This window comes from Corvus kubaryi, unplaced genomic scaffold (genome assembly GCF_017639235.1).
Source record: "Corvus kubaryi isolate FWS band 111438036 unplaced genomic scaffold, C.kubaryi_AGA036_p1.0 37357, whole genome shotgun sequence".
Taxonomy (NCBI): Eukaryota; Metazoa; Chordata; class Aves; order Passeriformes; family Corvidae; genus Corvus; species Corvus kubaryi.
Window position 1 is genome coordinate 12702382 of NW_024581117.1, and position 19150 is coordinate 12721531.

General features: G+C 38.4%; 1 protein-coding gene across 1 annotated transcript in view; it reads left to right on the plus strand.

Moving 5' to 3' along the window:
• BICC1 (BicC family RNA binding protein 1) overlaps positions 1–19150 on the plus strand; it is a 91365-nt gene that overhangs the window by 18760 nt on the left and 53455 nt on the right. The window contains exon 2 of the mRNA XM_042033554.1: positions 14733–14779. Coding sequence (XP_041889488.1) covers positions 14733–14779 — 47 coding nt within the window. The remainder of the gene's footprint in view (positions 1–14732; positions 14780–19150) is intronic.

Here is a 19150-nt window from a genome sequence, read left to right on the forward strand (position 1 = left end):
CATTTCTTTCACAGCAAGCTGACCCCAGTACATGCTTATTTATGTCTGGGAATGCTGACTTTGAGCTGCTTCCCCCTGCTCTCAAGTGGACTGTATTTCCTTAGGAAGGTTTGCTGTTCAAGGCCCCCTTGCCCGTTTGAAACAAAACTGTTGTTTGAGTTGAGAAATCAGGCCTTTGCACGGCGTTCTTGTTTTCCCACATACCAGCATACAGATGTGGTTCCTGCAAATTAAAAATACCCTGTTTGTGTAACTGAATTGGAAGTACCTTATGTATGTGCCTGCTTGTTTTTTATATCATATGAATCACACACAGGGACTTCTCAGGAGCAAACATGGCTCCATAAATAAATAAAAGAGCCCTTTTTCCTGTATTGGCTGTCTTTATCATTCCTAGCTAGAATTATTCTCAAGAGCAATCTCTTGCTAGTGTTCCCTGTGTATGGCTCTTGTCTGGGCTGATTTTAAAGACTTTTGGATAATATTTTTCCTTTTGCCAGGCTTCCTTGATACTTAAGTTGATGCTTTATGGCACTTATTTCTTGGCCTGTTTTAAAAAGAACCTCATCAATAGTTCTGTACTGGTTTAGTAAAAGCTTGCTTTCCTGTGGTTTCCAGTCTAATTTATGCTGCCATAACAATCTAATCTTTATCTAATTATCAGATGACACTTTAAGATTTTTTTTGTCCAAAAACTGGCTGTGATTTTGGTTTTATTCACTATTGAGTCCAGAGAGTGGCATTATGCTCCTTGATTATAAAAGATACTATAAAATTGCTAAGTGTCCTATGTCAGCTCAGCCTCAACAGATCTGGATGTATGTATTAATTACATCAGTTAATTATGATTGCTCCTAAGATCACCAACTGCCAGGTAACAGGGCAAATAGCAAGGTTTGAACGTAGACTTGATTTTTCTCTTTGGTTCACTGACATTCCTTCCAGATTACTAAGATTTCCGTGTCACTTGGAAAGTGAGTGTTTTGGCAAAAGCTTTATGTAAGCATGAGACACATGGGCAATATTTATAAAAAACTGGGATATTTTGCAAGTGCAACATGTTGAGAGATGTTACACAATGCTCAGCCCATAGTGGCTTTTATGAACAGGTGGTAATGTCATTCTGTGTTTGGTGATAAAGAATTGTTTGTGTATTTGTTACTGGAAAAAGAGTTGATACTTGACATAATACAGAGAAAAAAACACTGACATAAACTTTTACGGAAAAGATCCAAATTGAGTAACACTGAGCAAAAATGGTAAGAAAGTCCTGAAAACAGCGTTGCATTAAATCATCTGTTCTAACATCTTGCTACTTAAGCCTCTTTCTGTTTGCAAAAATATGATATTTCTTGAGCTAAAGCCCCCATGCAGGAACTGGAGGCAGAAGTGGGCCTAATATTAATTCCTTACTTGTTATTGTTTGTTTTTCTAGATTTTGGCAGAAATTGCACATTCTTTGTTTTAAATTTTCACATCCCCACACTTGACATTTTATATCCCTTAAGTTTACAAGTTTCTTTCCAGTTTATTTTGCATGAACTTAAAGGGGTTTGTATAGTATCAGCTCTTCTAAGCAGGACTTTCCTGAGTCTTGAACATAAAAAAGGGGAATTTAATTTCAGAAATAGTCAAGGTTTCTAGATAAGTTTGAGTTGTGTAACTCAGAATTCCAGTTGTCTAACCACAAAACAATGCTTTCTTGTTTACTTGTGGTCATTAATTTAGCTTAAGCATTTCCTGCACTGTATCACAAGGTTGTGTAAATGCAGCTTTGTAGAGTTTTCCTGACTTACATATTTCTTGTAAACAGCAGTTGTAGAAATAGTTTTGAGTCCATAAAAATACAAATTAGATAGCAGGGGGCCAGATGCAAGTCTTTGAGATCGTACAGTGTAGTCAGTGATTTGCTTGTTCTTGAAAAGAAAGGAATCTCAGGATTTGAGTAACATATTTTGGGCCTGTTTGTGTAGGCAACATAACTTCAGCTCTCCACTTCCTGCCTGGTCCTCAAACGCCTCGCTCGGTTTCATAAGGTTTGAATAAAAGGTTCAGCAGCCCACAAAGGCTGGCTTTCAAGTCTTGGTACACACACTCCTAAGTGATGTTTATTTAGAGTTAGTCTGATGCCCACAGCAGGTTTCGGATGGGTTTGAGCAGTCCAGGCGACTACTGGGGGTTTCACCCCTCTGCAGGGCTGCTTCCTGGCTGCTGAAAAGTGCAAATGAAGGTTTCTCTTGCCTTGCAAGTGTAGCAGTTCAAAGGTGTTGCCAGGACTTTGCAGTCCCCTGGGAGCATTTCAGCTACCTTGTGGCAGGACCTCACCTCTAGGAGGTGGAAATCACGAGGAGTCCAGTGGTTAATGCAGCTGGCTTTGTAAAAACTCATCTGTTTCTTGACTTGGGCTGGGGGGAGCTGTGTGTCTCCCATGCAGCCAGAAGATGTAGTTTGAAAACCAAGAAAAATTAACTTGAGCATGTTAATGTATATGAAAGCATGGTCCAAAAATACCTACAGGGTTTGATGGCTGAGCCATAAAATTGGTAATAATCTTTATTCCTCTAAGATGTTCATTTATTTTTATTTAAGTACTGCAAAATTTGCATCCTTGACTAATTTTGTTTTCTTGAGATCAGCCAAATTTAGGAGCAGTCCCCATGTGAAGAGGGCTAACAACCTAGATCAGTGCTTGAAGGTCAAGAGGCAGTTAAAACTTCTCATCCACGTGTAGCCTTTAGTGATGTGTGCTTCCAGCATGCCTGTGTTCAATTTCAGAAAGAGCTTTGGGATCTTTGAGGGACAAATCTCATGGCATTGAGGTATTTGAATAAATATCACTGTATGTTCTGCTGGATAAGATTTTGGTTGTTTGGGTTTTTTTAAACCTTTAGGTGAATAACTTGTGGTCTCTCTCCTTTGCTTCTGTCACGCACAGCATGAGCTCAATTTCATAATACCTGTGCCATCATGCATTTTTTGGAGTGTAAAGCACTTCTCAGTGAAACAGTGACTTTGCTGCTTGCTTGTGTAACTTGAAATTCCACTTGTATATGCCATCTTACCCTTGGTTTGGCAAGAATACTCAGGTTTTCTGAAATAGTGTATAGCAAACTAAACACAGTATCAACATGATTTATCCTCCTGTTCAGCTCCTCTTCCACTGTAGAGAAAATTGTTGTAGGTTTTCTGTAGTTACTGATGAAAAATTAACGAGAAATAGATGGTAAAAGAATGTAATTATTGTTCACATGCATTTTGCAAGGATTTGCTACATTCAGCGAACTTCTCATAGAAGATGATTTACTTTGAAAAACTCATTGGAAATAAAAAGAAATGCTACTAGTGGAAGTGCAGAATTTCCTGTGGAGTTGTATCTTTTTGTCCAGAAGAGGCTTTGTCCTGGTGCCAGCTTAGAGCACTGTTTTTCTGGATATGTACATCTGCTGAGTCTGAGTCCAGAGCTGTTTATATCTGTAGTGCTGCCTCAGTGAAGAAGCAGGTAGGATTTCCCAGGTGGAGTAGTTTAACTTGGGAGATTAAAACTAACATAATTGGTTTAATTTATTTTTGTTTAACACCCTAAAATCAGAATGCTTTTGCTTGTCTTAAGCTAGCTGTCCTCTTTTTTTGCTAAAAGTCCACAATTCTAAATTAAAAGCTAATAGATTATTCTTAACACCTTATGCAGTCCACATCTCCTAATGTGGTGTGATTGGAGCTGGTATGGATGCCAGGCTTCTGGCTAAGTTTTACCACTGTAATGTAAACCAGTCCTTTTATTTTACTGTAAACTGTGTCTAGAAATCCTAATTCTACAGCTTGACATTCTTCATTCACTGGGAATGTGCATCTTTTTATTTACATGCATGCACATAAACAGAATAATTTGGCAGCTGTATACAGAAGTTGTGTTTTTTAACATGGGAACTGTTCATAAGAAAAGTTCATGTAGCTGATGAAAATGTGCACATAAAACCAGCTGTGAAAATAAAACTTGTTCACCTTTACCAGAAGGGTCTAGACTTCTGTTGTGCTTTGATCTTCTTACCTAAACAATTATTTCATTTCCTTAGTTTCTTAAAAGCAGAAAGGTCTTGGTATTGTGAGTAAACTTGAGTTTGGCAAAGTAACTTATATCACTGTATTTTTGTGCTGATACATAATTTGGATTTCTTGCCTAGCAAGTACATGGGAAAATGGGTGACAAGTTGGTGCACACTGTGTTGTGGTGGTGCACAGCTCTAAACTGGATGCATGGGCGAGTTTATTTCCTCTGCTTCCACCCTCTGGGGGGATCCATCCCACTCTCTCTTTACACATCTGCTTTGCAACTTCCTCAGTGATGTTACTTGAATAAATTGTTTTGGTTCTTGAGTCAAGCAAATGAGCTTGCATTCTTCAAATGTTATCTAGGTTATGATGGTGTCTAAGAATAAATTGGCACCATTTTTTCTTGTATTTAAAGCTATTAATTGAGACATACAGTGTATTCCTGCAAATGGGGTTATATGTTTAAGTGTGGTTTTTACCTTTGTCTTCATTTTTTAAAATTAGCTGAATGCATCAGTGCCTTGCCCCAGTGTTTATGCCTGTACTTACTTAAATCTGTTTATCTTATGCTTTTCTTCTTGGCTTTTTAAGCTTTTTGTCCTTTGCTACTTAAAGCTGGTTTATAGCTCAGTTATCCTTCTCATGAAGTCTTTAAGTGGGTTTACATTTTTCTGGATGTAAATTTAAACTTGTGTTTTTTTCATTTAGGGGAAGTAAAAGATACAAAAAGGACCCTATTTACTTTTTGCAAATACTCAAGGCAACAGCTGATGTCAAGTGGTTGCTGCTTCAGTAGTATTGTCAGTAGTCTAACATATTATAAATTTAGTGTACAGCAGTGACTCTCAGTTGTACCCTGAACTGGAAATTGGCTGTTCTAAACTGAGCAGCCCTCTGCTAGAGTTCCTCTATTGTCACATGCCTCACAACCTGGAACTAAAATATTCTGAGAAGCCTGAATTGGATTTTTATCTGGGGAAGAATTTACATCTAAGGCGATCAATAGATTTTAAAACTGATGAATACAAAATAGAAAAAGGCAGAAATTTGAAATTCTCAGGTTAAGGGCAAAGGAGATGCCAAGCAGCCTGGACGTGTGGATTGGCAAGTGTTACCAGCTGTGTGGACGTGCAGAAACAGGAGCACAGATGCCTAGAAAAGGGTTCACAATATGTGTCCTTTAAAAATTCCGAGGCTTTTGGGTTTTTTTCTTCTGATAGAGACAGAAATGAAGAGAGAGTGGGTTTTGGACAGAAAAAGGAAACTCTGTTTTGTTCTCAAAATATTCCAACTGCATCCATGAAGCTGAAGAGTGTGGGGTTGGTCAAATTTTAGAAAAGCAGGAGATTTTGTAATTCCAAGTAATGGGGTTTTTTTGTCCCTGTCAGATGTATTCCAGAATCTTGTTCAGCACAATGGGTCCAGATACAGTCAGCGTCTCCTTGCTGATGGAAAAGGCCTTGTAGCTCAGTGTGTAACCTGCACTGCAACAGACTTAAACTGGTTTCCTGTATAAAGCTTTGTCTTTGACTTAATCTTGGCTTCTCTCCTGTAACTCCACATCTGTGAATGACTCATAACAAGCAGGACCATCAGAAAAAGATTGTGTACATTTTTATCCAAATCTGTAGGGTTTTTGTTTCTAATTTTTTTACAGCCTTGCTACGTTCTCCCCTCCCATGCAATGAATCATGCCGTATCTGTACTCATACCTGACAAGTGGTTGTGCATTGAGGGAAAGTTGAATGCTAAACAAATAGAAAGAATATCCCCAGCAATCAATCTGCTGAGAGCAGAGCTTTTGTATTTGGCAGGTATCCTCTGTCAGCCCCTGGGGCACTTCTGATATTATGATTTTCTTTCCCCCTGTAAACAGGGAGTTCTGTTAAATGGATACTCTGGCTTGGGGGCTGAGTTGGAGCTGTCAGGCACTGGCAGCAAGGGAGGTTCTGCCTCCTGAGGCACTCAAAGGCTTTTTTTTTTTTTTTGAGCTGTCACATCCAGTGACTCAAGGCAGTCCCACTGCAGAGCTTTCAAGAAAAAATGCCAGGCTTTACATCTCTTACTTCTCCGACCCTTCCATGAATGCTTTGGCCCATTTCCAGATGTGTGACAGCACAGGGGCAGCTCACTCAGCTGTCCTGTTCCTTCTGGAGTGTTTGAAGTGGCCACACTGAAGGCAAGGGGCAAAGTGCTCCATCCTGGGTCTTTGTCTTCCATATTTTTCCTACTAAATACCTTCCTAGGGAACCACAACCTCCATATTTAGTGCAGCTTATGTGCATGGCACCTCATGCACTAATAATAATGGGGGAGTCAGCTGAGGCAGGCAGGGTGAAGGAAGGGCTGGACTGGCTTCACCCTACCACACTGCTTCGGTCTCTTCCCTTGTGTCAGAGGGGAAGCCTAGAGCAGTGGAAAAAAGTGAGTTGCTGGCATAAATATTCATATTTTTTATTGCTGTGCTTAGAATGATAACAGCAGTATGGTGTGTTGGGGAGGTTTTCCTGGAACTACTAGAGCTGCCCATCTCCAGCTGTCTCCTCCAAAACTACCTCTCTTTGGATAACTGGTCAAGGGAATTGATAACATCTAAACTGTTAAAGTGGGAGAGTGCTCTCTCAGCCTGCACGGCTGGCTGCACACTGCTGCTGTCAGCTTTTGACTACAAAGGATTTGGAACAAATTAATACAATGTGAAAATTGTTCCTGGCCAGCCAATCATTTCAGCTACAGGGTTCCAAATTTCCTGGAAAACTGAAATACTGAAAGGCCTATTTGAAGGAAGGGAAGGCAATTAACTAACTCCTTGATTGAAATAATAGAAGCTCAACCACATCACCTTTCCTTTACACATCTCAGTATAGCTGACACTTTTTGGATGTGACTGATTCCACTTTGCATCTCTCAAGGGGGAGCTGCTTGGCAAGGAGTGAAGGAAGACTGAGGTCACAGATATTTTATTCTTTTTTATGTAGGTAGCTAAAATGCTTTATGAACATGACAGTCATAGAATTGTTCTCTTCCCTTTTTACTACTGTCTCCAGTATATTTTCACAGATGTTTTTCTCAAAACTGGGAAAGATACTGGGGTGAGCTACAGGGGTTTAATGTACTTAATGTAAGGTTTTAATCAGGTTTCACTTATGCTAATGGATCTTAGCAAAACTGTCTCATAATTTACTGTTTGATAGGCTCACTTGTAAAAAAGTGATTATCAGTAGCACAGATGGAAATTTTCTGTCTTAAGAGGACCTAGAAATAGGGTGTTCAACTCGGCTGTTATTTAGGTGTCAAAAAGCTATCTTCCATTGATTAAAATGGAAGAAAAATGTTGCTTGTAATTAAAAATCTGGTGATAATAGTGGAATTATTTGGTGAAAAATGTTTAACAAGTCTGTCTTTCTTGGAATTCTCATCGCCTTTCCTACAATCTGGCAGCTGGGTACACTGCTTGGATGGATATTCTCCTTTCACAGTACCATCAAAGGGGTTACAAACTTGAAATGGAAAACTTGTGTTCGTTTGAGACTCCTTACACTTTCAGGAAATCCTAAGTGAAGTTGTGCTTTGTTTGGTTTTGTTTTACTTGTTGACTTAAGTTGAATTTTATTAGTTAAGCAATTTCCAAGAAGCCCTCTGCTAATCCCAGAAGCAGGGTCATTGATGTAGTCTCTGTCAGTCATGGAAATCGAGACTTCAGAAGGGCTTTGAAAATTTGTTTGGATTCATCAGCTGGCATATCTTCTGTAGGAAGCAGCAGAAGTCCTTGAGTGCATCAGCTAATAGAGTAGTTTTAATCAGGTAATACAGTGCTGACAGCTACTCAGTTTTCCTGGCTTTGTTCTGGAGTGACTGGCAGGAAGCAAAGCAGTCACTTCATTATCTTCATTAAAATCCTCAATCTCGTGCATCCTCATCACATCAGGAAGTGTTCTGTGCCTGTGGGGGTGAGCTGCACCCATGTGTGCCTTTGAAAGGAGAGATTTCCACCAAGGAAGAAGGGGCTCCCAAAGCAACCCCAGCTTCACAGCCTGCCTTCAAGCTGTGACTTGTCTCTAAAAATAAATAAACAAGCAGACTTATTTCTATGCGGAGTCTTGGCAGACAGCTTTCTCCCTAGGGATAAATTTGTTTTGTGAAATTAGAAAAATCTGTCAGATATCTAAAATTTACAGTTGTTATGTATTAAATTATTGGGTTTAGAGTTTTATAGTTACACAACTCTAAAAATATTGATGGTGGAATGAACAAGGTGAATTGCCTTCTCTATAGCCTAGGGGTTTTTTTTGTTTGTTTTCTATTTGTTTTTCCCCTTAGCATTTAGTCACCAAGTCTGTCAAGTCCCTATGAATACTACAAGCAGATCTCTAGGAATATTTGTTCAAAATCAATGTCTTTTTGGCCCTCAGAGCACGTGTTGGGGGTTTTTTTTGCATTCTATATGCAGAGCTAATGGAAGCAAGTGTAGTTTATTTTAAGCTTTCTCTTTTTCTCTGTGTTGCTGTTGTCTTTAATCATCACAAATGATGGATGGGTGAAGCTTCATGAGTGTTGGTTGTAAAATTGGTTTTAGTTATCTGCCAACAATCCTAATTTTAGTATCAATGATTTAATCTTAATTTAGTATTCAGGGGAGCTGAAAAGTTAATATTCTCATAAGTGAATATGCCTAATATTAAGGGGAGAATGAAGATTATGGACGTGTTACCTGTCTGTGTTTACAATTACATTCTGATGACACAGACCTTGATCCAAAGAGCCTCCTCCAGCTGGCAAAGGGTCCAGAAAGATGCCATGGACCCTGGCTGGCCAAGGGGGCTCACTGATACTGTATTTCAGCAGCAGGGAAAAGCATCCTAGCCTCAGCCTGCTTCGCTCCCAGCACTGCTTTGGTCTGTCAGACATTGGAGCACGTCTGCTCCACTAGCTCCACTCTCTGTGGATAGCTCAGCAGTTGCGTACTGAGTTCCTGATACCAGGAGGAGATACAGTGGAACCCACCCAAAACTGTCCAGATACCTGACAGGCTATTTATTGTCATTTACTGAGCATGCTGAAATTCTTCCAGTTCTTCTTTGGCCCCTCTAACAGAGGGGGAGTGCTCCCTTATAAACATTTTAAGTTTGTATCATGGATGTTTTTGTTTGGACTTTTAAAATTTTTTACCTGACTCGTTAATAAAAGTTGACACTTTCACCCTCAGTCCAAGAGTCCCTTTGTCACGAAATATGTAGATACTGGATAGTTTCTGTGATATTCCAGTTACCATGCAGGCCCTGACTTTGTCACTGCTATTTGTCAGCATGCTGTACAGGCAGGTATAGTTTGCTCTTTTTCTTGTTTGTTAAATGTTCCAGTAATGTCCGAAGAATTTTGGAGCTTTTTAGGTCCCTTTGCTCAGTCCCCTTTACTGGTACCTCCAGCTGACTCTGATCTGTCTATAGTGAGCATCCTCAAAATCTGAAGATTGCTCTGTATAGAAGTTTAAGAAAATTTGAATGTCTGATTTTCATTCATCAACTCTGGAAAACTCCATGAAGCCACATAAGGCTCCAAAATAGTGAGATTGCTATGTGTAGCAGGTTATTTGATGAAGTTTATTATAGTTAATAACAAAGTAAAAAGGGTATGTTACATTATTGAAAAGCCAGTTAACAGACTCAAATATTTGAATTTTTCATGCACATTTCTTGCTTGTTTAAGCCTTGTTGCTTCTCTTGCCAGGCTGTATATTTTAGCTGAGTTGTCTCTGACTTTTTAGTTCCTAAGCTGAAAACTTTAAGTAAGACTGGCTTTGCAATTACAAGAAAAATGGAAAATTGTTTTGTTTGGACTTCAGCAAATTCAATTTAAGGTCAGACTTTTTTCTTTAACAATGTACGCTCTATCTTTTTATTCCTAAAGGCATATTTTCAGCAATTTGGCTTAACTTTGTGGTCATAGGGGTGGAATTCTTTATCTTGGCTTGATATAAGCAAGCTTTTAGAGCATGTGTGGGTTAATGTCTGACTTGGTGCACAGGAAAACACAATCATTTTGTCAGGTGGTTTCTGGTTCAATGAAAGAAGGTTTTGGTTGGGTTTCTTTGTGTATAACAGCAGCTTGGTAACTTTGGAGAAACAGCTCAGGCTTTCAATAAATAACTGTCCATTTCATTTAAAAAGTTAGCAGTAAATAAAAATCAACACTGCCACGGAAACATGCTAGTGTACATAACAGTTTCAGAAAAAACCAAACCAAAATAACATGAGGACATTCTTGACATTAGTGTTATGAAATATTTCTCATTCAGTGGATAGGAAAGTGAAGGATAATTGAACACTTACCTTCAGATGTATTATTCTACAGTTTCTTGAAACCCTCTTAAGTTGATTTGACTTGATACTATGAAAATAATATCTAGTTATCTGTCATGTTAAATATTACTTTGATGCAAGGAATGATTTTGTTTCCTCATAGTTGACCTGAAGAGCAGAATATGCTTTTTTGTTCTCTTAAAAAAGTAGTCTTTCAGTGCAGACAGAGGAAGTAGTTTTTGCACTATTCAATGTAAAGGCAAAGTCATCAACATATGGTACATTGAGTTTTTGATAACAGCTTCAGAGTTTGGAAGGTAAGACACAAAACTGATGTGTGAGATCAGCAAAGTTACGGTAATTCATTTAAAGACTTGACTTAATCAGTGTATCTTGGGTTCTGTTCCTGTAAAATATGACCTGTATTGTAATAACTTTTTTAATAATTAAAATAACATTTGAAGTGAAAGCTCAAATTCATTTTTTCCATGTGAACCTAGAAGAAATTACAATTGGGCCTTTTTATGATTTGGTGATTAAGTAGACAAATGGTGCACTTCATGGGTACCATAACAGTTAACACCTGTTCCAACTGTTTTATATTTGTATTGGATGAAACCTCAGCAATCCAATATGTCTTGAAAAGCAAAAAATCTAATATAAAATATTTCATGGTATGGAAGAAATTACAATAAACAGAGTATAGCTTAAAATATAAAATGCTTGTTATGCACATTTACATAGGTTTCATCTGTGTTTCTGAAACCAATGTAGCCATCTTGTGTAAAAGTAATCCTAGTTTTTGTGAGGGTTGGTTAAGTGATTATTTAATACCATAAAGTAAATGCTATTTTCTAAGAAAACAGTATTTCCTGAGTTGGCAGAAACGAATCAATTTGTCAGTCAGAGGTCAGGTACAACTGGATTAATTAGCGTTTGGCTTGTGGTTTCTCTCAAACCTGCTTTGGGGACAGGGACCACCAGCAGAAGGGTGGAGTGGTCTCCTAAGGCACATGCCAGGCAATAATGTCACTCCCTTATGTTGTTTGTTGCTGGTGTACTATTTTGAATTCATTAATTTCAGAAAATGTGAAACTTTGTCCTTTAAAATCTGAAAATTTATTTCAAATTTAGTAGGGATGGGTTCTGTTGTGCCTTCCCTGCACTGCTGGCCCCCTCAGCCTCCCACAAAGGCTTGTTGTCTTGGGGGTTTGGGAAGTTGAAAAATTACTGCTTTTTGAATAAATCCTGATTTTATACTAAAACTCTAATTATTATCATTAAGATTACAAAAATAATTTGCCAGAGTGCACTGTCAGATGTAAATATTGTGAGCTTCTTAATATGATATTTCAAAGCTGAAGTTTATTTTGAGAGTCGGGGTTAATACTCTCAAGATTTGTTTAGAAAAGTTGATCTTGGGGTGTGATGACCTAGGAGATTTTTTTCCTAAACACGAATTCAAGTTTGCTTTTATCTCAGTTTATCTGATTTGAGGTAAACCTCAATGACTCTCTAAATTGCATCTGCTTATAGAGAACACTGTAAATGGTTTGCATTTTAATGGCTTCTGCATAAATTTCCTAATTCTGGAATGCTTCTCTTGCCCATTTCCCTACAAAAGATGCTGGTTTTGTCTTGCTTTAGCAGAATCTGTTTAGCCTTTCAGTTATAAAAGAAATGGGTAAATTTCCTCTTGGCTTTGGCTATTCCTGCTGTTTTCAGAAGTGCTAGGACTGTATTTCCTACTTGGGAGAGCAGAAAGGCTTCAAGGTAATTTCACATGAATCATAAACATTTCAGACAGATGTTACAAGCTTTCTTAAATATAGGTACTTTGTTTGGGACTAAACATAGATGCAGATGTAGGTGATTGTGGGTAGCATCACAAAATTCATAAACTACTGATAGAATGTAAATTCTCTTAACTGTAATTGCTCCTCATAAAAACAAGAGGAAATTTAGGAAGTAAAATGAAGAAGTAAGTAGGTAATTAGTACCAAGAGTTATATCATAAAAGAAAGGAGGGAAAAGGGAGGCAATAGCTGGAAAATAGCTGACCTAAAAGGAAGCATACGTTGATTTGTGTAGTTTATCTTCAAGTTTTTAGGCATTTTTTTGTTCTTTTATAGTGAAATATATCATTCTAAGTGTAACACAATAAGCCACAATTCTGAGCGTGTTTTCTTTATTAATTCAATGCATAATGGAGATGGTAATGACTAGATTAATATAGAAAAATGAGATATGATCAGAGGCATACCTCTTCCTGGATTTAATAATGCTGTATCTTGGACACAAAGTGACAAAATACCAACAGACTGCATTATCTCTCTTCATCTGAAGAACTGTTTTGAGGTACAGACCCTCAACTTCAGTCTCTTTCCAAAAACCACCATACAGTCTTCCCTGCCTTTTCATAGATATCATGAGACCTGACAAATGGGGTATCATAAAGCATCTTATTAGTGCTGAAAAGCTCTAATGAAAACTGTCTTTATAGTTTGATGAAACAATAATAACTAAACCTACTAGTTATTAACTAAAGATTTTTCTGAAGTGCCATTTGCTCCAACTTTCCTCTTGTCTCTCCTGTTGTGGTTTTTTTTTTTCCTGTGAAGCCATTTTGGGATGTTTTCATTCCCTATTCTTTCCCACTTTGTCCGTACTTGTTGGATTCTATCTGTTGTGCCATCAGTTGTTGGTGGGGCCAAGCTGTAAATCAGGTCACCAGAATGATTCATATTAAAAATAAACCTACAGTAAAAAGCTTGGAATCCACTTTGTCAGCATTCCACTTTAATGTCCTGCAGAGCATCACTGCTATTATCTTAAGCCATCTCTTGCTTGTATTCAGTTTGGAAATCGTGCATTTGCAGCTGGATCAAAATCTGTTTATTCTCATAACTGCAACTTCAGCCACACATCTGTCACGTTCTCATCTCCAGTTTATCTCCTGTACCCTCTGATTAAAAGCATGTTGGTCCCATGTTCCACTTGAAATAGAGTGGTGGTACTCCTCGCTTCCCAAAAGCATTTTGTAGCTATTCCTGAGTTAATGGAAATCATGTCAAGCAATGTGCACCTATCAAGGGGCTGCTTCAAGGAAGTTGTGTTTTTTCTGCTCATATCATTAGCTTGTAAATCTGGAAAACAAATCTTCCCCAGCTGTTTTCTCTGCTTCCAGAAAACCTTGTTCTGGTGAAATATGCAGCAGTGTGCTCTTCTCGTACAGGCACCTATGGGTTTTGAAGGCAAGCAGGGCTTTGTTTGCTCAGACTTGTGGAACTGGGGAGTCTGGAATTGCCCTGCAGCAAGATGAACGCTTGATGGGCGTCGTTCTCTTCCTCTGCTCTGGTGACACTGGAGCTGAATCATGAACTTCTGAACTGTTCTAGATAAAACTTGCTAGTATACTCTTTCTCTGTGGTATTTAAGTGGTGTTATTGAGATTTTGAGAAGCCTGTTTCACATGTAGTGGCAGTGCTTCCTCTGGGCTAGGAGAAGTCATCTCGTGCCTCCAGGCTGTATCTGCTCACTTGGATTTGCTATTACATTGCATTAGCTGAGTTAACAGTTTCTTAAGAGTTGGGAATTGCTTATGTAATTGGAGGAGTGGGCAGAACTAAGTAGTTGAAGCATAGCTTTGAAGCCAGAGTAATGGGGTTAGTTCAAGGGGTCTGTTTTGTACATGAGAAATACAGAACAATCATCAGTATAAGTTGCTTCGGTAATCCTGTACCATCCAGGAAACTTTTTTCTGCACCTGGAGTTCTTTTTGAAGGCATCCCATTCTCCAGGAAAAAGGAAGTTATCCTCTTCATAATCAGTTTGAGCTACTGTGTTTTGAACTGGTTGCTAGTTCAACACAGCTGAACTACAACATAAGCTATATGCAAACAGTTGTATCATTTTAAGTGCAGCAATTTGCATTAACTAAACTTACAGTTATGGGTTTAAATACAAGTGGGAGATAATCCAGGTCTTGCTCTTGAGATCCCTGCATAATGTGGTATTTGATACAGCGAGTCTTGTGCCCTCCTAGCTTTCTTTTGATCCTGCTGTTGGTAGAATTGGAGGGCAAAGTACTCAGTGTGACTAAATTGTTCCACTTAGACCATGTGTATTTTGTAACTAAAATATGTATCAGTATTTTAGAGCTCCAGTACGCAAATACAAACGCTTCAGACTTCAGCCATGGAAAGTGACTTGTAAAAGGTTTGTCTGCGTATTACTCAGTTGTTGACAAATCTTTATTGCATGAGAAAAAATTACCCAGAGTTGTTATTTTACAGTAGCGTGTACTCACTGAGGATTTCTATATGTAAGCCTGCAAATTTTCTCCTGTGTATTTAGTAACCAGATCCTGCTTTTGTTTTACAGCTGCTGCAGAGGGCAAAGGGAAAAGTGGGGAAGACTTTTTTCAGAAGGTAAGAAAGATATTTCAGTTCTATAACAGCACCAGACTAGAGGGCAAAACATATACCTATTGCTCATGCATGTGATCAACTAATTAAACTTCATGTGCAGTTTCCACTGTACTGACCAATTTTAAAAAATTATTTTGTCATTTAAAGTGTCTCCTTGCCACCAGCCACACATGGAATGAGATGAGAAATGGGTTCTCTTTGGTCTATGCTACTGTTATCCATGCAGAAAAACAATTTAAGAGTTTTAGCAATTCTTTAACTGAAAATGTTAAAATATGCATGATGAACATTTGTAATGTTTAATAGTGGGGGTTAACCCAGAAGATGTTGTGAGGTGGTCTTAAGGATTTTATTTGTGGATAAATGCTGCATCCTATTATTAAAAAACTGACTTGCAACTTACTGTGATATTGTTGAAAGCATAAATATTTGGTTGAGAAATGCAAAGGCCTTTTAAGAAAGAAATGCACAATCCACAAAATGATTCAACAAAGTTTGTGGTTGGACAGAGGCACGGAAGGACTGGAAAAAGTAGTCCTGCAGCAACTAAACTACAAAGAGGAACATGGTCAGGAGTAATGACTTGGAAATTATTTTTACAAAGCAGCATGGTATTGGGGGGAGGAGGGGTTGGTCTTTTTTTTTTTTTTTCAATAATAGTGTAAAGAACATTATTTATGAGTTATGTTAATGAAAATCTGTGTGCTGCAGGCTAAGAAAAAATTTTAATAAAAAATTAATAAGAGCTGTTTTGTCTTTAGTACAGAGAAGACAGTGTAAACTTTGATGCTGTATGTTGAAATGCCTTGAAACTCCTTTTTGACTTCTGCATTGAAGTAGTTTGCTGTATTTTTCCTGTTTTCCGTATAATTTTAAGTAGTACTTCCAAACAGGAAGATGTGAAAGGTTGCATGTGACTGTGGGATGCCTTGATAAAGGCTGGTGAGGAGGAGTATATATGCTGCCAAAATGTTTGGGTTTTCAGATTTCTGTTGTTCTTGACTGACAATGAGAGTTTTTTCCAAATGTGATACTTGTGCTTATCTGTCTGATATTGGTGTGCACAAGGGAGAGTATGTCAATAGTTCCTCCTTAGGATTTTATCAAAATGCTTGGGGATTTTTTACTTGCTGAAACAAAGCTAAGCCATAGTAGCCTATGCTTCATTCTGCACATTCTTCATTTTTCCACAGTGATTTTTCTCACTTGAATAAATCTGCTCATAATTCTTAAAGATGTGGATAAAATATTTCTTCTGGAGTGGCTTGTCTTTCTGATGCATGGATTTGATTACTCGATTATTTACTGTAGATATGATGTACCTTACAATTAGTTATTAGTGTAATAGCAGAAAATACTGTGTTGCCTTTAATAGGAAAGCAAAATGGGCTAAACTTTAAGCACGTGAATGAGTGCACTACATATCCACACTCATCCAAGTGGCTATCTCGGCACTTAGATCTTGTCATATTTGTGCATAATTATTATATAGGCACAGTGTGGGTGTTGCAATGGGTTAAAGCTGCTTCATTTTAACTGGCATTCTTCTTACAGTATCAGCAACTCCACAGTGTAGATTTCTGAAGTTTTTAAGCACATACACACAATACTACAGCTAATAAAACCAGATGGAAACTATCTCCTTTGAGTTCTCTTTTGTTGGAAGAAATCTTTGGACAGTTGCTCATAAGCTTACTCACTGTCTCTGTCTGCACAATTTCCTTTAATCAGAGTTAAACTTTTCCTTTCTCATGTGAAATGAGTAAGGCAGAGTATGTGGAGGTAAAATGAAGACTCGTTTCATGTGTTTCAGGTTGTTGCAGTGAGGAAGAAAGTGATTTGTAGCATTGGAAACACATTGCAAATGAAGGCAGCGGGACACTTTCAGAAATTCCATATGAACTCAAAACTGCAGCAAAGGCATTTTTTAAAGCAGTTCTGAAAGTGAGACTTCAGGACATTAGTTGGTAGGATTTTGAGTGGAACAGGGAGGGGGAAGTGCATCCTTGAAGGGACACGTGTAGAACCTGAGGGTATTATTTGCATAAATAATGCTATGTTTGGTGTATTCTGATGAACTAGCCTTAGTGTGCTGAGGTTAGCTCTTGGGTGGAAGTGTGTGTGAGGTGGAAGAAGTTTTCATATGAATGTTGAAATGACAAATGGCAAGGCAAAAATTCGGGAATGTGATTCCATATGCCAAGGCATGCAGACCAGGAGGATGGAGAGAGGAGGCTGGGACTGGGGGGTTGGCAGGGACTCAGCCTGGTTTGTTAAGATGCAGAGAAGTTTTTAAAGGAAGTTAAGTTAATACAGGGATTTGATGCTAAGCAGCCTTTTGCTGGTCTTGAAACATGTGAGAAAGCAGTATTACTTGAATTTTCATAATTATGCAGAATCTCAGTGGATCTGAACTGTTCCTATCAACTTTCAGAGTTTAATAACAATGTAAATGTCAAAATGCATTATTTCATTGAGCATTTTAGCAGAAATAAGCACATATAATGCAGTTGCAGAATAAGCCCCAAGTCTTGGTGAAATTCAGCTAGTATTTCTGTGGTGGCAGGGAAGGTCTGGTGATGAAGTGTCCCTTCCTCTGGTCCCGAATTCAAGTGAAAAGTAGATAAATGTCTTTTGGTAGTGTCATTTTTAAAAGTCTGAAGACTTTACCATACTTTCTTCTAATATTTCGAAGTTTTAGTACTGCTTCAGATGAGGGAAAAGCTAACATCATCTAATGAGGATTTTTCAAAATCACTGGGAGCTACTAATTTAGCAAAAAATAAGTCAATAACGGCATAGTTTTCTCTGTAGAGCTCTCGGATCTGCATTTCAATGACAGGTAATCCTAAATAAACACGGATTGCTTTGCTGTTGTGTTACATACTATTTATGTAAAAGATCCTTGTGGACCTTGCTCTCTAAATTGTTGTTCTAATTTATTCTGTGAGAGGAATACATAATATGAAGTTATTACATGTTCTTGATCCAAAGTCCATTGTTGGTTGATGGTGGATTTTTTCCACCAAGTTCCACAACATCTGGTTCACGCCTCATGGGAAGCAAGGCCCTTTCCCCAGCAAAGCCCAGGACATTGTTCCAGGGAACAGATAATTTATGTAGCACTGTAGATACGCAGGGCACTCTTATATAAAAGGTAAGAAGGTGGTGAGTTTCTCTCCTGAAGAGTTTGTAATCCAAAACAGGTGAGGGTCGGCCGTGTGGACAGAGAGGAATTTAATGCATCATTTTGGTTTGCTTTTAGCTCTCTCGTCATCAAGTTGGGTTTTATTCTTTTTCTTTCAACACTTGGGATTCTTGACACTGATGATAATCTTTCACTGTGAAACTTCTCAGGACAAGAGTGTGTCTGTAGCCTTCTCAAGGGACTGTGAGCAGAAGGGTGGGTGATAGATGAAGACCATGGCTTTAGAGGAATTTGGGTGGAGTTCCTGGGCTGACGTGGGACTGCACATGCAGAAGGTAGTGACTGGAAGTGATGCACTCATGGTGCTCTGCACAAGTGCTTGACTCCAGGTCACATCCACGTGCTTCATTTCAGTATTATTCAGTGGGTACATGGTAGGGGCTTTGGGAGTATGCCTGGAGGGGCTCCTCAGCTCTGGCTTTCCTGGCTTTTAAGAGTTCATTTGCAGAGTGAGAAGTGCAAAATACTACCAGCCAGCTGTAACTTGTGTGTTTTACTGTTCCCAGGTGTTTGACATTCTTTTGTTTTGTGTTTTGTGTTTCTTTTGTACCTTTTTTAAGCAAACAGAAGTGGTGTTTGTATGCATTTGCCCAGTTGCCAATACTTGGGGGTTTTTAAGGTATCTCTGGATTTAGGCAGAAAGTCTATTTAAGTGCTCATGTTTCTCTTGACTGCAGACTCTGTTATTCCCTGAAGGAGACAAGTGTGCTTGGAGTTGTGAAGTTGCAACTGGGCAAATGTTTCATGTGTGTACCAAAATCTCTTCTGGTAATTATTAGGAGCTTTGGAGTATAAAGAAAGACTAGTGGTTTCTTTTCTTCATTTTCCTTCCTGTCCTTACATGTAACATGCTTAAACTGTAGCTTCGAGTTTTATTAAATGATTAGCACCTCAGGAGTTACTGAGGCCATTTTGGAAGCATGATGTGGTGAAACCATCCTTTAAAAACAATTGATCTTTCAGTACAGGTATTTGGAAACAGTAGTAGTTTCTTTTCTAAAAAAGAAAACAAACAAAAACCAACAAAAAAACCCCACAAAAAGCAAAAGAAAACAAAACCCACCAAAAACAAACAAAACCACCAACCCCCCTGCAATTATTTGAAGATGTGAAACGCAGGTATATCTAACTGCATCTGTAATCATATTTCTGTTAATATCCTC